This window comes from Nematolebias whitei, chromosome 10 (assembly GCF_014905685.2).
Source record: "Nematolebias whitei isolate Nwh7 chromosome 10, NemWhi1, whole genome shotgun sequence".
NCBI classification, from domain to species: domain Eukaryota; kingdom Metazoa; phylum Chordata; class Actinopteri; order Cyprinodontiformes; family Rivulidae; genus Nematolebias; species Nematolebias whitei.
Genome location: NC_056507.1, coordinates 23,247,789 through 23,274,589, shown reverse-complemented (window position 1 = coordinate 23,274,589; position 26,801 = coordinate 23,247,789). Strand labels below are relative to the sequence as shown.

The 26,801-nt window shown below is 36.6% G+C and overlaps 1 protein-coding gene across 1 annotated transcript in view; it reads right to left on the bottom strand.

Annotated features, from left to right (window-relative positions):
* shank3a (SH3 and multiple ankyrin repeat domains 3a) overlaps window positions 1–26,801 on the bottom strand; it is a 159,180-nt gene that overhangs the window by 123,431 nt on the left and 8,948 nt on the right. Inside the window, exon 2 of the mRNA XM_037683201.1 lies at window positions 5,228–5,431. Within this exon, the coding sequence (XP_037539129.1) occupies window positions 5,228–5,431 (204 nt within the window). The remainder of the gene's footprint in view (window positions 1–5,227; window positions 5,432–26,801) is intronic.

Genomic DNA, 26,801 nt, shown 5'->3' with positions numbered 1-26,801 from the left:
TGAGGGTGTTAAACTCATGAATCTGTAACCAGGATAATCACTGTGAAAAATGCTGATTTGTTTTATGTTGCTGTGTTCATTCATACTAATTTGCTCACACAGACTCATGTTCGTGCTGCTGTTCTTCGTATTGTTTTTGTACTACTAGTGCTTAGCGTATTTTTAGTTAACTTTTTTTTAGTTCATATCTTAGATCTTATTACTGTTTTTCTTTTACATTTTATACTTTTGTTGGATGTAACTGGGACCCTATGTACACAGTTTTGTTCAGCCACATGTACCACATGTATGACAAAGAAACTCTGACCCTGACTATAAAGCATATATTGCAAAACAAGAAAAAAAAATTCTAATTTTATGTATAGGAATGGATGATCACTAGACTGATTAGACAACTTTTAAAACAAGCAGATTCACTCACTGATGAGTGCTTTTCCTTATTTTTAACTTAGTTCTACTAGTTGAACAGGTAATTTGTCAAGAGTAAAAACACAAAACGGTATTATATATGCATAGACATAGGAAAAGAAGAACCATACACATTTTACAGAGAAAAAGGTTTAGACTGAGGTTCAAGCCCTAAAAGAAAGATGTGGACAGGAGTAACTTTGGAACAATTTGCTATGAAAACTGCAAAAAAGCACACAGTAAAAAGTGTGTATGATTCTAGCACATTTGATGACATTAAAAACAAGTCAGATCCCCTGACATACATATTTAAGATGGGTTGGCTTCAAACAATCACAATCATGGTTCTAAAAGCACACATCTTTTCAGAAAAAGATCAAGGACTGTAATACTAAAACAACTTTAAAGTTCAGCACAAACTAAAAGGATCAAAGTACTGCAACCAACAAAAATACAAACATTTTGTAACCTTTAATGTCTTGTGGTTTATCTAAGGTTATAATAATGATGATAATAATAATAGTAATAATAATAATAACAATTTTATTTAAAAAGCGCATTTTATGACACCCAAGGACACTTTACAGCAAGAAACATAACAGATAATATTGTGTAAAAACTCAATGCTAAGACCAGCAGGAATAAACTGACATGTAAAATACATAAAGAATATAAAATACATAAAACAAAGTTGAGAATGATCAGCAAGTCTAAAAAGAGGTGTTTTCAGAGTAGACTTGAACAGAGAAAGAGAGGTGGTGTTTCGTAGGTCTGGTGGTAGAGTTCCAGAGATGAGGGGCAGAGCAGGTGAAGGCCCTGCTCCCCATGGTGGAGAGGCGGGCAGAGGGTACATGGAGGTGTAGTGAAGAGGAGGATCTGAGAGAGCGAGAGGGGATGGAGATGTGTAGGAGGTCAGATAAGTAGGGGGGCAAGATTGGGGATATATATGAAAGCAAGAAGAAGAATTTTGAAGACGATGCGTGATTTAACCAGGAGCCAGTGGAGCTGCTGCAGGACAGGAATGATGTGGTTATAGGAGGAGGTTTGAGTGACGACACAGGCAACTGAGTTCTGGACCATTTGTAGCTTCTGAGGATTGTATTGTAAGGTTGTATTTAAGGTAAATATTTTTCAAACATGGGAACTTGATTGTTGCTATTACATTTATAAATGTAACATACAGGGGGAAAATCAATTCAGACAAGACTTCATCAAACAAATTCAAGTTTGATTGCTTTGACTTTTTTAAAGATAAATGGATCATTTACTTAGATGTATTTTTGCATCAATGTAAGGAAAATAATTAAAATTCTTTTTAGAATAGTGTATAATAACAATTAAAGAATAAAGAGAGGAGAAGAATATACTTTACAACACAACTGTTTATTCTTAGCATTACTAACCCAAATCAACCACTCAGCAATCACCGTTAGGAGAGGAAGATTATTTATAAGATCTGATGCAATCTGTTTCTTTAGTAGTCTTGTTTTATTTTTTTTAAGTTAAGAAGTTGCATAAGCTTTAAAACGTTTGAAACATTTACTGGTTGCAAGACGCAGAGTATCTCAATATTCTTGTTTGTCTTTTCCTTTTCATGCACTAGATATCCATCCATTTTCTTTACCCGCTTATTCCATTTTGGGTCACCGGGGTCGCTGGTGCCCATGTCCAGCAATCACTGTGCGAGGGGCGGGGTACACCCTGGACGGGTCGCAAGTCCATCACAGGGCCACATAGAGACAAACGAGACAAACAACCATTCACTCTCTCACTCACACCTAGGGACAATTTAGAGTTACCAATCAGCCTAACATGCATGTTTTTGGACTGTGGGAGGAAACCGGAGTACCCGGAGAAAACCCATGCATGCACGGAGAGAACATGCAAACTCCACCCAGAAAGGCCCCTGGACCGGGGTTTGAACCAGGGACCTGCTCGCTGAGAGGCAGCAGCTCTACCAGTTGCGCCACCGTGCTGCCCTGCACTATATATATATATATATATATATACACATGTGGGTTAGAGAAATTGGGCCTGGGATTGGAGGATCGCCGGTTCAACTCCAGGTACTGACAACATTAAAAATGTGGGTGGGAAAGGTGAAACACCCACACCTGACTCTACCCTCATTTGCCCCACTCTGGGACCTTGAGTAAGGCCCATAACCCCCACCATCTGCTCCCCCTGGCATCCTAGATGGCAGCTCTCTGATCCACACAGAGGGCTGTGGTAGCTCAGTGGCCTGTGGTTGCATCAGGAAGGGCATCCTGCGTAAAATCAGTTGCTGTCTTCGTGCAACTTAGTTCACTGTGGCGACCCCTGAAGAAGGGAGCAGCCGAAAAAAAAGAAAAAGAAAAAATACATATACACACACACACACACAACCGGAGTGCACATAACTGGTATGCAGGTATGAATGCGCAACAAAAATCAGGAATGTGTAGCATCACCTGTGTTACCACATGCCTTTGCGTACTTGACCGTGAAGTGATCAACATCCAGTGCTTAACTGGACCCGGATCCTGCCGGAACAAAATCCTAGAACTCTCTTTATTTGACAGGGTGCGATCCAGCAACTGTTTGCTTGGATCCGGTAACTCCCAGGCTTAATAATAATAAAGTTATGAACAAATATGACTGCCATATCATTTTGGGAGCCATGCTTGAACCGTGGTAATCCCTTCTGCTGCTGAGACGATAAATAAATAACTCCAACACCTCCGCTGCTGTTTTTATGATGATCAGGACGCTTGTCACCCACAGCACGCATGCAACAAAGAGTATAAACTCAAAGCGAGAGTGATACCTGCCCCCTCTTTTCCTCTTTTGCATAAGCATTTTTTTAGTTTTATTGATGAGTTTGTCAAAGCACAATTTTGATGTGGTTTTATTTTGTAAATACAGAAGTAACGATTAATAAATGTTAGGACTTTATTCTTTGCTAACAAAATATATTTGAGTTAATAAACAACTTGTCAGGCTCTTCTCTTGTGAGCATGCACATCCTGTAGGACCCCCCACCCCCAGCCGGTCTGTCCGCTATTTGCGTTCCGGCATTGACCGGTTTACAAATTAAGCCTTGTCAACACCACTATACACACCTACTGCTGGAGATGTCCAAGAAACAACAGACATTAAGCAGGTTCTTTGGCATTTCACCACCTACAAGGAAGCACCAAACAGAGCCAAGAGGATTGTGGAAGTGACACTGAGGACAGTGAGGAAGGTGGCACTTATTAAGACAAAGCTGCATATGGAGCGAGTACCAAACACCATCTCCTGGTACTCACCTGAGGAGCCCACTAAAAAAATTATGTGCACCCCTGTATAATATATGACAAGAAAATTGTTTGTATAAGTTTGTACAACTGAATTGGTGAAGCACACGTGAAAGTCAAAGGGAAGGTTTTACTCAGCATAAACCTGTCAATCTGCTGAGCCAACTTTGTTCAGTGTTTGTGAAGTGATTTTCTGTGCCTGCAATTTTCTCTGATTACAAACTATGATGGACAAGCACTGCAATTATCTCTGAGAGACAACAGCTGCTCAAGACAACACTGTCACTGAGGACAGCAACGCTGTTCCGATGTTTGACTGAGACAACATGATAAAGAAAGAAAAAGTACTACACACAAACAGAAATTAGAAACACAAATGAGTTTAGCTCAATATTTAGGGACCTAAAAAAACAGCAATACAGTTATACAATGTTTTATTCACTACAATAGTGTTGGAATAGTTTTGTGGTGATGAGTGGTACTAGTACTATAATAGTACATTTGTACTAGTAGCAGTAAGCAGCAGCAGCAGCAGTAGTAGTAGTAGTAGTAAAAACGGACAATTTTAACATAAATCAATATTTTCTTAGCAAGTATGTGAGGTAGGAATGCGCGATATAAATGGTACATGGAAGAAACGATAGAAATTTAGTCTACGATAGAGATTTGTCTTCTACCGGCTAACCGCAGTAATGCTGTGTCTGATATAAAATCAGAGTTGTCAGTTTAATCTTTACTTTTTTTAAGTTGAAAACTGTGCGCAAGTGGCGTTCAAGTATTTTCTTCGAGAGCTAAGTAGCAAAGCTACAAGCTAACTACAGCTGGCTTGCCGTAGTGTTGCCGTATTCAGATGGATGCGCAAAACGCTGTGTTCCTTCAAAAGGTTTTTTTTTCCATCGAAAGGTAAAGTAAGCGTTGGACATCTTTAGATAAATCTGCTCTCTGATCTGTGAAAAGAACGCTATGCTGTGTGATTTTACTGTGAGACCCTCTGGTCAAAGCCACAGTCATTTTTTGTCAGCTCTCCATTAAAGCGGAAGGAGACGCCCACTAGAGGGTTGGAGGGTGAAGTGTTTCAGTGTAAAATGCTGCTCTGTTGCTGTTCATTTCTCAAGTGAGAAGACTGGAAACTGTTAAGAGTTAACATGTACTTTTGTTTAAAACATATGGCTAAAACAACATTTGATATCTTTTGCACTGTTTTGCACTACAAGAAAGAAGCTTAATACTTGATTTGTTTATTATTTAAAAACTCTAGACCTAGCGGTGGAATTTTTTTTATTCAAAATATACGATGGCAAAAGGACACCCTATGCTTTTTTAAAATTCCTATTGTACGTTTTATACCAAATCATATCACGATATATATCGTTATCGCCGCAAAACATATTGTGATATGAATTTTATGTCATATCGCACATTCCTAATGCGAGGTTGACTAAAATTATGGAAATCATTGACTTGTATTATGTATGGGGTAGTGGCATGTGGTCTCTTTTGGTCATAATCATTGGCATTTTGTATTCATAATCCACACCTACCTCCAGGTAAGGAACAGGAGCAAAAGATGGGAAGGGGTATTCTCTAAGCTGTCTCTCCTCATCCAGAAACTTGCCAGCCTTGCCATTGAATGCTGGCTGAAACAGGCCATAGTTGAGTACATCCTTCAAGCTCTGGTTGAGTGTGCACAGGATCCGTTGCTTGGACAGCCAGATAGGAGCATCCACATTGAATTTCAAACATTTCTGCAAAGACAAAAACAACATGTAGAAGTTTAAGCATCTCATATTTATTTACTTATAATGTTCAGCAAGTTATTTCAGTGGTATTCTTAACAAGTTATTTGCCTTTTAATGACATTTAGGTTGCAAAAATGTGTGTGTATATATATAATGTGCTGTATTCAGTAAAACAAGGCCCTAAAGGTATATAACATTTGCGATACATGTATTGAACTTGCTTTGACAGAGTCCTTATGTAAAACGTAGACCTGCAGTTATGATAAGTTCACAGGTATGGCCAGGGGTTCATAATAATGTATTACTTTTTACAAAAGGTCATTTTAAATGCCAGTGGTGGTTTAAATGCTGAAGTAAACAAAATGAATAAAAAAAACAAATATAAGTAAGAGCTCTTGGTCATATAACCATTTTTCAGCTATATAAATTTGTGCCTGCAAGCAAATGTGCATTATTAATTCAGAGAAGCTTTAGAAAGCCAATATGTAACCATGACACTAATTGCAGCAGCTCTTCACAGGTATGCTAGTGGGGGAAAATGTGAAGAAGCCATTGTATTAACATTTGCACTCAAACAAAATTACTTCACAGAATGAAATACATAAATTTAAATCCAATGTATCCACAATATCATTATTGGTGCTTACTTTAAATGACAAATGTAATCTAAAGTATGGCATATCAAGATTGATACTGAAACCATTGCACTTAAGTTTTGATATCAATAGTGTCGGAGCATTTATGCATATTGTTATTATGGATAGGCAACAACAATTACTTTATGTTACATTTGGCAAAAAGAAAAGGCATATGCATTATATCCATTACTGTAGCTTGTAATATTTACTTTGAACCTAAAACATCCACTCTCTGTGATAGAGAGAATACAACATAACTAATAACCAAAGGATGATGCACAGCAGTAAATCAATTTAACAAATCTTAACTGAGTAAAAAAAAAGGAAATAAGAGGGGAATAAAATATGTTTTTTTCTTATCTTCTAGCAGAATTTCAGAAAGTACACAATCTTCATTCTGCTCATGTATTCAGTTCCTCAGAGCTTGGTATGCATATGATGGTATATCCCCCTGACCTGTCTTCCTGGCTTCCCCTTGCCAAAGCATCTTTGTTGTACCTTGTCAGTCTCTAGGTATGGTAGCAGATTCCTTGCTCCAATGTTGTAACACTGGGTCTGAAGTTGTTTCAGAGTCAATACGGATGATCGGTATCATCCAGATTGATCATCCATCAACCAGTTTCCATGGTTCCCAAATCCTTCAAATATATGTCCTATGTATAGAAAAGGGGAGGAGATGAAAAGTTTGATAGCCACAGGGAGGAAGGGCTTTCTGTGGTGTTCTGTGGAGCACCTTGGTGGTCTCAGTCTATGACTGAATGTGCTGCGGTGAGTCAAGTGTGGCATGCATGGGGTGTGATGTGTTGTTCAGGATCTGGAGAAGTTTCCTCAGCATCCTCTGCTCAGACACCTGTCAGAGACTGCAGTTCCACCACAGCGTAGAAGAAGATGCTGAAGACCACTGAGTGGTAAAACATATGCAGCATGGTCCTGCAGACGTTAAAAGGTCTGAGGTTCCTCCAAAGAAAAAGGCGACTCTCCTTTCTTGTAGATGGCATTGGTGTTAGCTGTCCAGTCCAGTTTATTGTCTAGGTGGACCCCCAGGTACTTGAAGCAGTCCACACGGTCCACCTTAGTATCCTTGATGTTGATACGGTTTGGGGGGGGCGGGGGGGGGGCTGATCTTCTTCCTGTAGCACACCTGCAGCTCTTTGGTTTTTCTAATGTTGAGTTGCAGGGTGGTTCTGTCCACACTTCTCCACAAAGCTGCACTACAGTATACACTTTAATGTTTCTGTCTGCTCCTGACCTGTTTTAGAGCTTAATTGTTCATATTTTTATATCCTGTGTGATTTCTTGTTGTGCCAGAGTTCCTTTGTACCTAAAACTTTGGCACAACAATTTCCTGCGGGATCAATAAATTTCTATCTTATCTTATCTTATTTTAGCCCCTCTCTCTAGAGTTTCTCACATAGTAGCATTCCAATTCAATTCAGTTTATTTATATAGCGCCAAGTCACAACCGAAGTCACCTCAGGACACTGAACAGAAACATTCATATATATAAAAAAAAAAACAAGTTAACACTATTTATCTGAGGAGCAGACTGCTTTGAATTTAACTCCATCACAGAACTCTCATCTTGAGCAAACATGAAGGCAAAAGTGGAAAGGAAAAACTCCCTCATGAGGAAGAAACCTTTAGCAGAACCAGGCTCAGTACAAGCGACCATCTGCTTCAACCGACTGGGTTTGAGAGGAACAGGAAACAAAGACAGATACACAATGGCAGGTCGAGAATCACATGTTAAGATAGAAATAGTATCAAATGAAAACTAATCAATTTTAATGATTCATTTAAGGAAATGAGGTCAATTTGTCCTCAGTACTCTAAGCATATGGTAGCATATCGAGCCAAACCTAACTATAGAATTTATCAAAAAGGAAAGTCTTAAGCCCAGTCTTAAAACTGGACAATGTGTCAGCCTTACGGACAGAAACTGGAAGTTGGTTCCACAAGAGAGGAGCCTGATAACTGAAAGATCTTCCTCCCATTCTGCTCTTGGAAACTCTAGGAACCACAAGTAATCCTGCAGTATGAGAGTGAAGTGCTCTGTTATGAAAACATGGAACAGTAAAATCTCAAATATACGATGGAGCTAGGATTTTTGAGAGCTTTGTAGGTTAGAAGTAAGATTTTGAATTATATTCTAGATTTGACAGGGAGCCAATGAAGAAAAGCTAAAACTGGAGAGATATGATCTCTCCTGCTAACTCCATTTAAGACTCTGGCAGCAGCATTTTGGATTAACTCAAGACTTTTTAAAGACGTTTTTGACACTCGGATAACAAACCATTGCAATAGTTCAGTCTAGATGTGACAAATGCATGAACTAGTTTTTCTGCATCATTTTTAGACAATATGTTTCTAATTTTAATTATATTACACAGGTGGAAGAAAGTGGTTCTAGTAACATTTTTAATGTAGGGGATAAAAGACATGTCCTAATCAAAAATAACACCAAGATTTTTAACATTAGAGCTGGAGGCCAGATTAAGATTAATGCCATCCAAGGATGGCAAAAGACTGAAAAATTGATTCCTAAGATGTTCAGGTCCAAAAACTAAAACCTCCGTCTTGTCTGTGTTCAAAAGCAGAAAAGTTAGTGTCATCCAGATTTTTATGTCTTTAAGACATGCTTGTAGTCTAAGTAGCTGATTGGATTCATTGGGTTTCATGGACAATTATAACTGTGTATCATCAGCATAACAATGAAAATTGATCCCATGCTGTTTAATAACTTTACCTAATGGAAGCATATATAAGGTAGAGTATTGGGCCAAGTACTGAACCTTGAGGAACTTCAGGACTAACTTTGGTGTATGACGAATATTTATTATTTACATTTACAAATTGGAATCTATCAGATAAATATGACTTAAATCAATTCCAGCAGTATTAAAATATCTGCCCTTATCCATGCATGTCTTGTTCCAGTAGTCAGTTTCTCATCAGAATATCCTGGTTCCCCAACATCTGATACAGACGTTATTCCAGGCAACATCCTCGTCATGTTGTCTCTTGCTTATAGTATAACTCTTGAGGTTGGCGCCAGGATTCGAACTCTGAACCTCTGATATGACTCCACCAAAGTCATGTGAATTAACCACTTTTCCACCTCCCAGCTGCAAGCCAATCAATATGGAGCATTAAACACCATGGAGAAGGAGACTGGAAGCTAAAGTCAAGGCAACACGTAAAGAAATCAGCCAGCTGTCAGAACAACAGAAAGGTGCAATGCATAAAGAGCCACCATAAAAATTCCACAATATGTTAGTTAGAAAAAATACATTATGCAACTGTATTCTTGTGTTTTCATGTAAAACTTATTTAAATGGATGAATTGTAAAAAAAAAAAAAGAAAAAAGAAAGAAAGAAAAAAGAAAAAGAAAAAACTGTGGAAAGAAACAAAACTGTAGAAGATACAAGTTGCTAATTTTTGTAAAATATGTAATTCTCGCAGTTTAACATATTAAAATGGTTTTTATTCAAATATGAGTTGTGACATGGTTTAGAAACCTAATTATAATACAAATCCAGATGTTTTCAGCAGCAGAGAATTTAGTCTGAAGACCATAAATTATTTTCCGTCTTTGCAAATTCCAAAAGAAATAATTTTTGGTGTTCTTGCTGAGCAAATATAGTAAATAGTTATAATACATATATACTGTATTTATACATATATATATTATATACAAATGTAGTCTGTGATGTTAGCATCACACAAAATAAGTTCTGTAAAAATACATTTATTTCCATGTTAAACTCTACTATTTAATGGGAATGAGGATGAGTACAATATTTTTTTTAACCATACTTTCTAGTTTTCTGTCATTCCTTGCCTTTGTCTTCCAAAATTAAGTATAAGACAAGACAAGACAAGACAAGATAAGATAAGATAAGATAAGATAGAGCTGGCCTCAAATTTTAAATTTGATTAATACTGATTTGATTTGAATTGATATATACACCAAAATAAATAATTTTGTTTGTTTGTTTGTTATCTTGCATACAACATTTTTTAATGTTCTGATTTGTTTGGTTGTTTGTTTTCAAAAGGTAAAAAAATATTAAAAGCAGTTCTTACCAATAAAGTAATTATGGTTATAATTTTTATTAGAAAATCCTAAATTAAGCCAGTGCATTACCAAAAACCTTAAATAATGACAAAACTGCAGTTTCTGGACTACCAAAAGTAGTTTTAACAAAGTATTTGACAGAACTGCAACTTTTTTTTACTTGATCACCCATTTTATCTGCCAACTAAATGTATGGGGGGAAAATAATTGGTTGGTTGTTAAAATCTTTTAAATAATCTAACAAAAATATGTACATAACTTAAAACAAAAGAGCCATTTCAATCAACAGGAACTAACTCCATGACAATGGAGGAGGAAAAAAAACTGCAACCGTAATATAAGAATAAAACAGAAAAGCATTGAAGTAGTTACAAAGGAGGGACATTTTTTTATACGTTTAAGGGCTGAAGGTGGTACTGTATAACACAATCATCTTCAGCTTGAAACAACACAGAATGAGCAAGCAGCTGCTGCTCTCATAATGCACAGTTAATTACTGATTCGGCCTGAGGTAATGACTGAATTATTGTTATGGGCCATGTGGTAACAATAACAACTGAATATACAACAAGGAAAGCAAAAGACAAAATAGTTTACAGGAACTTATAAGAATATAAAACATATTATTTAGCTTCAAAATAAATAAAATAAAACTAAAACCTGTTAAAGTTCCTGCCTCATAGTTTATTATCTGGTTTAAACAAAAAGGCAAGACATTGAATCATTTGTTATGATGAAGATGAACACACGTCAGAATTACGCACTGATGCTAGAACATTAGTTGGAGATGAATCCTTGAAGCAGTGGCTTGGTGCCACAAAACCCAGTAACTGCACGTTAGTCTGCATGTGAGCTTCAGTAAATCCTTATTGTAATCCACTTATGTTCATTTAATCTAGCCTGCCATGTTCAGTCATGTGCAACTACACCCCCCTACTGTAAAACACTGGTCTTCACTGTGTTTTTAGAAATCATAATGATGCCATGGCAAGCTCCAAGAAAAACAGAAAACTGATCCAGTCAAAACTTTTGGTAAATACTGACATAGTGTATAAATCATTTTTTTGTTTAACATACTGGTGTTTGCATATAAGAATACTGACAACGCCGAGATTTCATATCAGAGACCCTACAGAAAATTCCCCAACAATTTTTAAATACAGCATATGTTTTGCATTTTTCAAATGTCACTACTTAAAATCAAATATAACAATGTTCTTGAGCTTATCGTGAGAATGTAACCTACTTCTTTGAAAGATCTTAGAAGATGATGAAAAATGAAAGCTAAGAGTCAGAGGAAAGGCAGGGAGAGATGAGATAATGCGAATAATTTATGATCAGAATATTAGAGCAGAAAAATAAGGCAGAATATACGTGCATATGTGAAGTCACGTGAGCAGCTTCCCTGCTTCTTACAGGTGTTAGTCATGATTTTTAAGTTTTAATGGATGCCAAATCTCAGTTTTCCGCCTAAGTGTATGTGGTTACTGTGTCCCCATTTGTTTACAAGTGCAGCCAGTGTGGCCTCTTGTCTTTATCAGTGTGTCACCATGTCAAACTCATTCACACTCTGGTTGTGATCAGACACCCCGGGGAATAACATTCTTCTCTTCAGTTTCCCTCTGGTTCTGACATTCTATCATCGAAGGCCAAGCTGCAGTCTTTCTCTCAGACTAACTTCAAGTGAAGAATGATTGGGCAAGAAAATGTGGATATGGAGAAAAAAGGAAGTCAGCCCAAGTGTAGTACACACTTGTAAAGTATAGACAAACAATGACAGGAGAAAAAGTGAAGAGACATATAAAAGGTGGTGTAATCTTGATTAATAACAATATCAGATAGGCTAATGCTACCCAACAATCACTGGGCATTTGAAGGTTAAAGCTAACTGGGATTTAAAAGTCGTCTTTATAAAACTAAAAATCATTACTTTGTTTGTCATAGTTATACAATCTGCTGGTAAAAGGACAATGCCATTCCTCTTAAGGGGGAGAAAAGGGAAGTCTGAGGCTGTCATCATTGCATGTTCCCATGTAGAATGAACATATGCTGTATATATTCATAAATTAAACGGATTCTTTCATTTTTCTGGACTGTATAATGTGTGCATTGAATTATTAAAAACGTAACGTGAGACGTTAATTTTCTTTGACCCATCAAATGAATGCGTCATTTATTTACAGAATCAAAGTTTAACATCACACATTTACATTAATTTGGCAAAATATGAAAATAACAACATGGCTAATTTTGCAAGCTGTACAATTTGATTAACCATTCGGCGATGGTTGAAAACTTTACACAGACATTTCTAAAAATACCTGGAATGATTTCTAGCAGATAGAAGAGTTTAAAGATGGAAAATGAAGTTTAAGTTGAGTGAAAGGATGGACGAGGGAAGTGTTTGTGTCGGCATCAGAACGGCACTCTCCGGTGAGTTCCCAGCTTCTTCCCCAGTACACTTAGGTGGTATAAATCAACTCTTTTACCTGGAGGAGGTGTCTCCACTGGTACGGAGTTCCATTTAACGCACCCTTTCAGCGTCTCCGTAGGAACAGCTGTGAATCGTCCGAAGATGAAATTAGTTCTCTGCATTTAACCCATCGCACCTGAGATACACCCAGGTGGAGCAGTGGGCAGCTATGTAAGTGCCCACCCATCTTTTAAGAGATGTACATAAACTCTACAATAAAAGTAGTGTGGTCTGTTCAAATACCCACCCAACTTTGTAGATGTATGTAAAGATAGGATTTAAAAACCCACGTTTGAATTTTACTAAATGCTGTAATAATATTAGTTATTAGTACCATTCATAGAATGTCTCTTTGAATAAAAGACTTAGCCCAAGTTTTAACTGCAGAGTAGACAAAACATTGAAACTAGTGTTGAATATTTTGCTAATTTATTGATGATGAAGGATAAAACTTGAGTAACTTTTGTCAAGTGCAGAAGAGAAAAAAGGGCAAAAACAGACTCGGGTTCAAGAAAGTGCAAGCAGTTTCAGCTAAGTGTAAACAAACACAAGTGACATCGTTCCAAATCTGAATTCCAAGCACAGTGCAAAAGTGCTTCACTAATTAAGACAAATTGTTTGTGCATCTCCGTTTGTGATTATGCAAGCAAGAATGATGCATGGAGCGGGGCACGACTGCAGTATCTCTAAAGGCACAGATGGCATCCCGTCTCCATAGAAAAGACAAGACATTGTCGTTGCCTTTTAGCACAAAGTGATGCATCGACACAGAGGAGAAAGAAGAGTGAAACATTGTAAAGTGAAATGAAGTGAAAGAAGGAGAGAGCAGTGCTGAGATGATAGAGTATGATGACTCTCTCATAGCCCTGACTCTATCTCCCAAGACCTCTGGCTGTCGCTGCCCAGATGACATATGCACTAATTAACAGTGCTCAGCTTTGTGTATGTGGGGAGAGATAGAGTCCTAACCAATGCCCTGAAGGGATATAGTAACACTGATCATTAGTATCACTAACATGTGTTTGGTCCGATTTAAGCTAGATCATTTAGACAGTGAGTTTAATAAGAAAGTTCAGCCACATGATATTATTAAGTGGTGCTTATGGTATGTAAGGCTGTATGCTTGCTAAATAACAAAAAGTTCAGTTTCGTTTTAAAGGAAATATGCTTATGTCTAATATCTTCCACTTGAGTTCAGCTGTTTTAGTTTTTCTTCCTTGTGCCCTATAAGACTTGAGAAAGTGCATGTTTCACTGTCTAATAGGAGCAAGGTCAAGCCACATTAAAGTTCAAGTTTTCCCCGTGCTTTTTAGCTGTACCCCTATGTTTTGCTTGACATACTAGGAGAAAGGCAGTCCCAGTCCTTCTTGAGATGAAGGTGGTGGAGATGGACTTTATAGTCCATGAAAATGTATATTTTCAGTGGTGCACTTCAACACAAAGAGGTGTGTGCTGGACTGTTAGCTGAGTGCTAATTAAGCTCAAAGGGATTTGGGTCTTTACTGAGGCAGCTCTAAGATTTTGGAACAATCTACCTGCTGAAATTCACACTGTACATTCTGTGCAGTTTTCTAAAACCCATTTGAAAACTTGTTTAACTTTTTTTTATTATTATTTAAATTCAGTTTGAGTCTCATCTCATACAGTTTTGACTAATAACTATTTATAGATTTCTTATATTAAACTTTAGTTGTCTCTAAAGTCGTGGATGAATGAATGAACAAATTATGGTTTTACATACAGGACATATATTTTTTCAAATAACCATCTGGTTGTCATTGTGATCTTGCATTAGGTAAAAGCCTCAGTGAAACAAAATGGTGTGACAGATTTCACTGTCATTATTTATCTAAAATGAAGCAGTGTTTATTTCTTACTTATAGCTTTTTGTGCTTTGCTTGTTTCAAGTGAGCTAAAATGATTCTTTCATGAGAGCAATTGCTTGCACATCAGCAACACTTCAAAGTGAAATAAATTTCACAGCTACTAAAAATGACACAAAAGATTTTAACTGTGACATTTGAAATCATTATTATCTCCATATAGTGAAATCTAGTAAGACATTATGGAGTTACAAAAAGCAGCTGCTCTTTGTCCCTGGTCCATTACTGCTTGTGACCATTCAACCGCAGAACAATGCAACACATCATGAGGTCACATCTGGCACGAGCAAACTAATGTAAACACATCATATCTCCATTTATATGACGGTTACCATTCCCATATCATGGTAGAATGAGAATTTGACCCTTTTTTGTGATTATGTGCTATATCTGAGCTCAGGGTTTATCTTATTTAAAAACAAGAACAAACCTCTCTCTTCGAAATGGCAATAGGAAACCAATTGTGCATCTATAGGTGCAGAATTCCTAATGCAGAAAGAGAACTTGCCACCCAAGAGTTTTAATTTGTACTATTGTATCCAACACCCCAGAAACAAAGAGGAAAAAAAAAAACATTGATTTAATCATCTTAAACTAATGGGATGTTATCAAGACTCCAACATCTTGATATGCACAAAGTGAACACACATAAAACTCTGCCCACTAAGAAAATGCTGAGAAGCCACTTTCTCTTTTCCTATTTTTTATGAACAATGGTATGACTCATGCTGCCCATCTGATAGTACTAGTTGGGATTACTTTGTGTTAAAATGTTCATATTGTTGCAAAAAGTAGAGCAGAAAACAAAGGTGTGTGTTTGGAAATCTGTGCTACAGCAGTTGTATAAATGAAACCTCACTGAATTAAAAAGGACTGGTGTCTACTTTGTAGGCACTACACTCAAAAACTATTTAGAAAAAACTGCAAGTCAACAAAATTGTGTGCATTAGTCGGGGGTATGAAATATTCTGGTCCTGCTTCGCTTGTAGACAGTTTGCAAACTATAAATTATTTGTGGGATACAAATATTACCTGATTTATTTCAAACATTTAACCATTTTTGGTTTTAGACTGCAGACATCATATACAAGTAGGTTATATTTATGTTTAAACAGTAAAGGAACTTTTAATGATATCATTAACCCTAAACTAAAATAAGTACATAAAAGTGTATGCAGTAAGGTAAAACATTAATCTAATATCTATATCTAGTATAACCGTCCTTTACCTTTAAAACTTCTATTTCTTTCAGAAACCTTCATGTTTCAGTGTTTAGGATGCTTGTTGGAAAAAGGTAAAACAACTTTATCTTCAGTTTTTCTGTTAATTTGAGTTGTGGCACTTTATTTGGACTCTTGTAAATGCAGCCTAACCTGATGTTATCAGGATGAGATGTCATTTTAAATAAAGTCTAAAATAATAGTTCACAAAAAAGTCTGTTTTTAAGCATCATCAGTTAATTAAAAAAGGGGGTTGGGGTAGCTTGGTGGTCAGTGCCGTGGTCTTGTAATCCTGAGGTTGTGGATTTGAGCCCAGGTTGCATCAAGAAGGGAATCCTAAAATCTGAAACAATTGCCAAATCTTTTGTGCGAGTTCGCTTGCTGTGGCAACCCCGAAGAAGGGAGCAGCCTAAAGAAACATACTTTTTATCAGTTAATTTTAAAAAAGAACATAAAACAATATGTAGCTTTTAAACAACGTATGATAAAATAATACCTTTAAAAGATTTAATTCCATAGTAAAATGAGATTAGGAATATGCATGTCCTTATACAAGAAGGCTCAGCAGATGACAGTCAAACCAATCAGAACTATGTTAGTAACTATGAAGCAGTAATGATTTTAGTGAGCTGTCTGCACAGAACTCAAAGGATCCTAAAATCCCAATGCTGCCAAAATGTGTTCAACCTGCTGCATCCGGCAAGGAATAAAGAAGAATAAGCACCAGACGTCAGAGCTGCAATGACTGAATTCACTTGAAAAACAATGCCAGGAAAATAGCTCTTTTTCTAGGACTCTATTCATATGCTAAATTATAATATAACGAGATGGGATCTTTAATTTTGTTATGGAGTCGCTGCTTCCAGGGATGAAGAGCGTGGTGTTTGGGAAGCAAGTGCCTCATCTTTTAAGAAAACCTGGTATTTATTACACATAATGTACACTGCAATGAATAACAAACATACCAAAGAATATACAGTCGTCTATACAGCCTCCTTAGTTTGTTGACAACATTTTCTCAGTGTGATTTTCACTTATAAGTCCAGAATGGAAAATAATCTGTAAGACAGAGTTGCAACAGAAGCTGAATACTAACAATCCTATCATGCATATCATCACATTATGCCTTATGCATCTGATGGAATGTAAATTTGAAGAATATATGTTGAACAGATTTTACTGGAGGAGACCATTCTGTTTCATTGGACAGATCATTCAAGCCATTCAGTCTTTTTTTCCCACTTTAATCGTTTTCTTGAATTTGCATGTCATCAAGGAGTTACTTTGGGGAACATTAAAGAGCACTGCACCCCAGCCCGTTGCCAAGGAAACTTGGGTGAAAAATTTACCAGCTATCCAATATGGTTTGCTGTTAAAAGCTCTTAAAGCAAATATTTATTTTCAATCTCTCTTGAGTGAGATGCACGTGTTTAACTGTCTTTATCTCATTGAATAGCAAAGCCATAGTTCATTTGACTGATTATGCCTGCTCTGCTTGGAAAAAGCAAAAAAATCATTGTTTTTTCATACAAGACTCTTTTTCCGTCACCATTTCAAATCTAGTCATATTTTATTCATATGACTTTTCTAAAATGATTAATTATTCAAAAACTTTAATAAGTAATACATTTTTCTGGAGTAGAATAACTTAATTTTCTGAAATGTAACAGATAAACATTCTGTGCATCTGTTGGAACGTACAAAAAGTAAGGTTTTTTTAAAGATACATAATTGGTTACTGTCACTCTGTGTGATTTACTTAATCATGGTAGAACTTTTCCCACTAGAATTTTTATTTCTCCATGATTGAGACAGCTGAGGTCCTTGTGACAAAGGGTTTCTGGTGCAAAGGTCTCAGAAGCAACAATTCCTGATGCTCTCATTTTCCACTTCGTTCTCAGTCAACTGAACTTTCTCCCTCTATTATGTTTTATAGCACAAGTATAAAGTCACAATATACCAAAACATTTTTTTTGTCTTTGTTAGTCTTTTTGTTATAGATATGCTGAGAATCATTGGAATCACTGTCAGGTACAGCTGTCATTTCTAACCCGAACCTGGAGCCCTGGAGCACGGCCTAACCCAGATTCAAACCGGGCCGGGCCATAATAATGTGCTTAATGTGCGGGCTGGGTCGGTGCCAGGCTTTTGATTACGTCAGCGGATGTGCGCGGCCAACGATCCAATTATATGCTGGCAAGGCTTGCCATACTGTCACCAGCCGCATGCAGCCATTTCAGCACACGCTGACCGGCCGGTTGAGAGAGGTAAAAAGTTCAGTTAAGCTTCAGATGAACTACTGTCAGAAATCCAAAGCCCAAATGGACGTTCAGTCAGCTGCGGCACTCAGCGGATGTGCGCGGCTGACGACCCAAACAGGTGAGATCACAAAATATGACATGTCAGAGCAGGGCTCAATGCAGCTCTTCATCTCTGATCTTCTGCCACCTTTACTCAGCTACGCGCATCTGCCAACAGTCAGTGGTATAAGCAGTCAAAGCTTAATTAAAAATGTTGGGGGGGTTTCGGGTTCGGACCTGTAATTACTGTTAATTTGTCGGATCGGGTGGGGTTCAGAAATTATGGCTACGGGCTGGGGCTGGGTCAGGTCAGATTTGTCTGGACCCGAGTGCAACTCTACTGTCAGGTTACTTGACACAACTTGTGCCTAAATGTGACTAGCAAATAAGATTTTGTGTTGAATGGTGTTCCTATATAGTTTTTTTCTTACAAATACTTGGGAATCTTGGTCAATGCACATCTTTCTTTTAAGCATCACATTGAAAACTTGATAAAGAAATTAAAATTGGGTTTCTTTTTCAGAAATAGATCTCGTTTAACTCTGAACGCTAGGAAACACCTTGTACTTTCCTTCCGGCCATTGACTATGGTGACATTATTTACATGAATGCTCCTGCAAGCACCCTGCAGATGTTGGATGATGTCTATCACGGCGTGCTAAGATTCATAACTGGCTGTAACTACTGTACCCATCACTGCACCCTGCATTCACTGGTTAACTGGCCATCATTAACTTTAATCTGCCCCTGGATTTGACAGTTTGTACTTAAAAGCATGAAATCAGACATGAATGAGTAAAGCATGGCCATTTCCGTTTTCTTTAGTTAAGAGCATTGTTCTAGAAGTTGCATGATTTGTCTGAGTATGTTTGTTGCTATATTATTTAATGTTTTTAGAGAAAGTGTGCCAAGACCCTTACCTGGAAACCTTTCCAAAGACAGTATATTTGTTCTATTTTTTATATATTTTTTTTATTTTACTTTTGTTGTCACACAGCTTAACTCCTATAATGTTATTAGAGTTTGCTTAACTGAGTTTGAGATGTAGATATTTTGAAGTTTATCTGAGCATTAAACAGTCTAACCTCAGAGGGAAGTTTGATGCGATGTCAACTTCTGAAAAAGAAACACTTTCCTGAATGTTTCTGAACTCATTTCTTACCTTGTAGGAAAAAAATAAATAAAAATTAAATAGCATTTAAATCTTTTTAAGACTGAAGGACAGCACAAGCTGATTTTCTGTAATTTTCACGTGTATTTGTTTATTTATTTATTGCCTTATTGTTAGAACTTGTCTCCTTTAGGTTCTCCAACGTGCAGAGGATTAGTTAATCAAGTGCATTTGACTAGCAGCATCTCACTGCTACTTACCTTCCTGACTTCAGTTGAAGCATAACTGGTATGCTTTTGTTTTTCACACATTGCTTCTGCACATGCCTCAGGTTATATTAAATACATAATGGCCAGCTGAATACTGTATAGTGTATTGTTGTTTTTCTGAAGTTTTGTTTATGTCGTTTGAAGAGATGGTGGAGACCAAATTGTCTCAGTGCATTAACAATGGAATTGAAAGAAGCCCTTTTTCTTTGTTGTTATGGCTTTACATATTCTTCCATATTTAGAAAGGCTGATATGTGCTCTAGCTCCAGAGCAGGCAGCAAAAGGCAGCTTCTCCTTTGCTTTTAGTGACCCACCTGGGGCTGCCAATTTTGTAAAGAATTTTCTTGTTCTAAACTAGCAAGCAATGTTAATTGGTGTCGGTTCAATTGAGTGTTAATGAGAAGCCTTCCTCCTCTCCAGGGAGTGGACAACATTTATCACCTATTTTTCAACAAGCATGCAGCTAAAACAGTCTGCTCCTCTGTTTGCCAGGCATGCAGATTATGGTAAAACCAGCTATCCCTAAAGTATGTCGGCATCTTACCATAAACTTCAACTCAGGGGGTGATGACAGTGGGATGATGACAGTTTCAAGCCAGAATCTTCATTTATCTTAGGCCTTGAAGAAGCTCAGACACACTGTTTTTTCTGTAAATAACAGTCCAGTGTGGTAGGATGCATGGGCGCGACCCATATTAAACTGTTTGTACACAGCTTTGTTTTAATTACATAGTATTAGTCACTTTTTTACTTTCAGCTTTGGTTTTTCTACGTTGACTGAAATTCAATCTGTTTGATCATAAATCAAACACTTTTCCACTGTTTTTAGGCCTAACAGGCGTGAGACACCGTGGATGAGCTTAAATCTTTGTCTAACTGAGTCAGTCACTAAATCAAAGGTCAAGCTAATCATATTTAAGTCCCGCTGGTAATAACAAAAAATGGTATTTAAAAATTGAAAAGGAGAAAGTGAAGAAGAATTTGTGGAAGTGGTTTGCTGCTTGAAGGGACCCTTCACCTTACTACTCCTGAAAACCTGCATATATGGAATAAATAGTTATAAGCCTGTGGATGTGACTACTTTATTAGATTTATGCCTGCAGATGTATAAATTATCATTTATTAACTGGGTTAAACAAATGTACATTTTATGGATACTATTTAATGCCTTTATATATTCCTAAAGTTTAGTACACTTTTGGATTATTTTTGAATGACCACCTTTTATAGAAAATGTTTCACACACATCATACAAACATTTAATGCGACACAAAATTTAATTCCCCAAAAATTGATAGTATTGCAACAAAATATACATTTGTATGATTGTTACATTTTCTCTTGTTCATTGACTTCTTTATGTCTAATAACTTTACTTTTTGAAATGTTGTTGTTTGCAACATAACTGAACGCTACACAAACTCACATTAATATGTATCATTAATATGATCTGCTGAAGGCAGGAAGTCCAACGGTATTCACAGTCATTATTATTGCCATAACACTTTGTTTTGTCTGAAATGTGTCAACATGTGCTTGCATAATTCTGCTCAAACAATGCACAAAAAGCAAATCCTCTACACACTGAATTCAAACAAGGACACAACCTGAGTGTTTTCAATTAAATAAATAGAAAACATATTAACTAGCTGCCATTTCCATGCTTTTGACACCTCATTTTATCATTGAAAACAAAATCCTACAAATGATTACGTGTAAAAGAAGCACACGTATGTCAACATTCTTCTATACACAATAGAAACAATTAAATATATTCAACATACAATAAATTAAAGACAGATCTATTTTTATACCGTATACCTTCCATCTGTCACTCTCCAACTCCGTTTCATTATGCATTCACACACAGACACATGCTTGAACACACAACAAACAATGATTAAAGTCTTCTTTTTGATCCCTGCTGACAGGTGGGACCGAATATGACAAAAAGATTTACTGTTAATGTCAGTCACCAATGAGAGATGAACATTCATAAGAATGTGCACACATAACAGTAAACAGACAACCACACACACACAAACAGAAATATAGGTATACACTGATTAAAATGTTCATTTAAAAGGCAAAAGAAAAGAAAAACAATTTTATATGCTTTAAACGTTAAAAAAATAAAAATAAATCCAGATTCAGAGAAGTAGCATTTTTTACTTTCTTTTAATGTCAGATTGTAATCCATAAAGCTCATTCCTTTTCCACATTACAAGATTTAACATTTTAAGTTGACCTATTGTGATCATATCAGTTTGGGATTTGTAACAAAGTTATTTAAAAGTTTATTTAATTACATGGAAATACTTAAACCGATGCCTCCAGAGAGCACGAGATGATGAATAATGTTGCGCTTAAGTAAAACTATGCACTATTTTTCCACTAGAGAAGTGAACCTCACTTCTATGATTGATAAAAGCATGGTTAAGATCCCAAGTGAAGATTGTTATAACCTAAAACTAAGTTCAGACTGACAGGAGTGATAAAGTTCAGTGGTTCATGTTTTAATACGCTGCAAAAAAAAAAAAAAAAAGAATGAAGCAGTCTTTCTAGATCTTTAAGCAACTTCTTAGAGAACAATTTCACCATCAGTAAAAATGTAGAGATTGACATCTTCCTGATGTCAAGAGGAATCTAGGATAGAACTAATTTAGTACACAGGACTAAAACTGTGCTTAATACCAGTGGTGCTCTGTTGGCAGCAGAAGATATAGAGCCACATTATTCACTTACCTACTTCTGAACCTCATGTTCTTGCTTCACTTAGACCAGTCACAAGACTCACAATATTACCTGCACCAGTGGTTCTTGATTGTGGTCCTTGAGGAACACTACTCTCCATGTTTTAGTTGTTTCTCTGCTCTTTAGCATGCCTTCAAGTTCTTCAGAAGCCTGATAACCACTCAGTCATGCAAATCAGATGTGTCAAAGCAGGGAAACAACCAAAACAGGCAGGAAAGTGTTTCACGGGGACCAGAATTGGAAACCACTAACTTAGGCAGATTTATTTTTGTCCCATAAAAACACAGAAGCTATGCAAAGGCCTAATCACAAACAATCATTAGATATGAAAACCAACTGTTCTATAACTATAATATTACAGGAGAAGAAGTGTTTTGTCTGGACAAACAAAATACCTCAGGCTTGCCTGTCTCAGTGGGTCAGACTCACTCAGGTGATATTTGTTGGAATATGCTCCCAGATTTTGTCAGACTCAGATAGATGAAGGGAAATAAGAGCAGAAAGCAATAAAGAAGTGACTAACTTGAAGAAGCTATGTTGGCCTAATCACAAAGTTAAATAATGTATATTAGCTTTTCTTATGTGAACACTAATAAATGATGCTGATGATAGTACAGTTGGATGACATTTGTATGCACAAGTTCTTGGTTTTATCTCCCTTCTCATGCACATAAAATCATATGACTAACTAAGTATAAAATAAAATAAAAACATCCAAAGACTAAAGAATGTTTTTAGTACTTTGGGATGAAAAACAAGTTGTGCTTGTGGGTAAAACATCATCAAAGCTCTTATTCTCCAAAAATCTATTTTTCTTTTGGAAAATTCCTGTTAAAGATCTGCTGTTGTTGTATCAACCTTCCAGACCACTCAGGTCTTCTGGTTCTGGTCTGCTCTGCATCCCCAGAACCAGAACCAAACATGGAGAAGCAGCATTCAGCTTCTATGCAGCACAAATCGGAAACAAGCTTCCAGAAATCTGCAAAACAGCTGAAACACTGAGTTCCATTAAATCAAGGTTAAAAACCCGCCTGTTTAGAGACGCCTTGGAACTGAACATTGATCAACATATTGGCACTCGACAAAATGTAATGTTTGTTACTGATTTGTTAATTGGTGATTTTGTGTATTTATGATGTAAAGCACTTTGAATGGCCTTGCTGCTGAAATGTACTATACAAATAAACTTTATTGATTGATTGATTGATTGTGAGAAAAAAAATCTGTTACAGTTCTTTATAATACGTAAAATTTTAAACGGCTTTCTTTAAAACTTTTGAAAGCTCTTACAGAGTAAGATCATCAACTTGTACATTATAAATAAAGTTGTAGCTCCTTAAACAGAAATATGTACATTCAGGTAAGAGTCCCTGAGGCTCAATGGGATTAACCTGTATAAATAAAGGTTGAATTAATTAAAATAGGAAATACCCAAAAATGTATTTGTCATGGGCTTCCAGCTATTTTTGTTTTAGAAACAAATATAATTAAAATACAGTTTTGTTTTGTTTTTGTCATTACTTATAGTTAATACATTTACAATATGGTTTTTGACCAAATTAATTTTTATTAGTCTGATGGTGTAATCTCATAGCTCAAAGATACAAAAATAAATGGTTTTAAGCATCCCTCAACAGTTTGATCAAACATTGAAACTTCTGAACAAATACTAAACGTGAAAGTTTAAATCACCATAGAATGAATAATTACATTTTTTTAAATCATACTATTTTTTTCTGCCATTACCAACGTCTTTATATCCTATGAAGGCTTAAGGTTGGTACTTGTGACATTTCAGCTGCAGCATGAAGGGGTTTCTGTGACAGAGAAAAACCTGAGGATTATCATTGAAACAAGTGGGCTGGAGTTCACCGTTAATAACTTTGAGAGAGAAGAAAGAAAAACATCGCGAGCAGATGTTGAGTGAAGCCTCTGCAGACGGTGAAGAGGGCTGAATATGACATCGGTCACTTTGACAAATCTTTGTTTTTTAAAATGTTTTCCCGTTAGAAGCCACGAGGCCTTGCATGATCATAAAAAACATTGTTCTGTCGCACATCATGCCCTAAGGTATAAAAGAAAATTACTTTACGGGTGCTTTACTTCTTTTCCCTCTCTCTGCCTGCTCTCTTTTTGGGCAGGACCTACAATATGTGGACAAATGGAGCAAATCCAGGGAAGAAGAATAAGTGTGAAATAAGATGAAAATAAGAGAAAGGCGTGATACAAAAGAGACATCACTCTCTCTCTCTCGCCCTCTCTCTCTCTCTTTCTATCCCTTGATTGTGACCAGATGGAGGTAGAAATATGCTATCCTCGTCTTGTACCCTTCTGCTCATGTGAATGAAACCCAAAATAGCAACAGAGAGCCACGAGAGGCTTTACAAAATGATTGCCATCAATCACGGATGCAACAATACATGTGTCAATCTGACTATGAGTGTGCCATTCGTATGTCAGTGAACTGTCAGATCACTGCTGCGAATCAAAGACAGGGTTAGACGAGCCACATGACAGAGTTAAGACAAAAAGAAGCAGATAATGTGACCATAATTTAGAAAATGAATCAAAGGTGAGACAATAACACAGAAGACAATGAAAATGTAATAAGTTATGCAGAACATCTGCATGACAAAATCTACCTTTTGAGCATGCTTCTGCTGTCAGGCTGAGAAGGGGGTCTCTGCAGACCAAAAGTGGGCGTTTCTGGCGAGTAGGCGTTTATGGGCGGCGAACACTGATTGGCTAACAGTATTTAATAGGCGTTTGTCGGCGGCGAACACTGATTGGCTGTGGGTAACCCTCAAAGTCACGAGGATTATTGATGAGGTAACGTTTCTTTGCGATATTTGACAAAGAAATATGGTTTATTGTACTTATAAAGTATGTTATGTTTTCACTTATGCATTTTATTGAAGTAGGTTTATTGTAGGTCACGATAGTTTCGACCGTTCTCTCGTTGTTGTCGTAACGCACTGAGGTAAAGTGAGCCTCACTCGGCTCCTTTTCAAAATAAAAGCTGAAAATAAAAGTTCTTAATACTTGGAAAAATAAATATTTAAAAGCTGTGTATAACTGAAAAAATATGAAAAAAAAAATAAAAGTTGTTATTAGCTGAAAAATAAATAAATAAAAGCTGTTAATTATATCTATGTCTTTCTGCCATGTCAGGGACCTCTCTCACTTCAGACTGACTCTAGAAGACCCCAAGATGTTGCCCAACAATGTTGACCAACATCTGATGTTGACTTTCATTACTCAATAATGAGTAATAACTTATTCAATAAAAAGTCTGTAATTTGTCAATAATAGTCAATAATTCATTCAAGAATAGATTATGGGTGTTTGGTATGGCTCAGTGGCTAAAATGGGTTGGATGTTAGAGAAATTACTTAATTTTCAATTACCTGAATGCACAAATTCCTTCATTTATAGTTAAACTTTAGGAAATCAACTTTTTTTTTCTTGTGAAAAAAATATCAAAATTAACTTTAAAATCCAATCCAGGATTAAGTAACAACTAGCAACACCCTAACTGTACTGTGTTTTGTGTTTCCAACAGATGCTACGATGACTTCTAAAAATGGATGTCCCAATAAACACAATAAAAAAAATTCAATGATGCATCAAATGTTGTCTGAGTATGTTTTAAGGTAATAAAAAAATGTGAAATCTGGAAAACAAAGAGAATTCCTGAATCTGTCTTGTGTGCTTTGATGTGTACATAAGTTTATTGGAGGTCCTGAAACAACTTTTCTGAAAACACAAAGATTTTTATTTTACCTTTGTCCAAGATGTCAGTTTGAAATCAGGCTGCTTACTGCAAAACCAAGAGCTTTTTTAAGACGGTCTTCATTTGTATTGTTTTGTCGACTAAGCTAAATGTAATTTCTAAAATATGGATAAATCTGATCTCATCATGCAGCATGAGCAACTGGGTATAGGTGTGAGGGCCAAAAGTCTGGTTATGTACTGACTCCTAAATGTGCTTGTTTTCTACTGAAACATGGAGTAGGGTTGACCTTTAAAATGTGAGACAGCTGAGGAAGTTAACCAGTAAACAGAAATACCTGCTCCAGTTGCAGAAATCTTACAGAAACTGACAATCACTCATCTGCAGTGACTGCAAGTTGAACAAGAAAATGTGAAGTTAAAGGAAACCTCCTTTGTCCCAAGGCCAGTTTAAGTATCATTAATATTTTTCTTTCTTTATGAATCGATTGTAACTTTGTTCACATTTTTCAACAACCAAAATGGAATTTGTTTTTTTAATGTTATGGCTAGGTATTAAAAAAAAACCTAACATTTAGCTCTCCCCACTACCCAGTTATGTTGCTCTTATTTTGAAATGTAACCGGAAGTTCTGTGTTAAGAGAGTCGAAAAAAGAAGTTATGGAGACGCCGCGGCAGTATACTGGAGCAATGTCGAACCGAGACGCCGCTAATGTCGAACCGGTTAACACCATAGACATAATATGCCTGTGGTTAACACAATCTGCCAATAACGCCTTGTTTTTAGACATCATGTGTCTGTGGTTACGGCATTTTATCGTTCAGCCTTTTTTTTCTATCGTTCAGCCTTTTTTTTTCTATCGTCCAATCAGATGTGGCCGTCCAGACACGCCCATTTTTCTATCGTCCAATCAGAT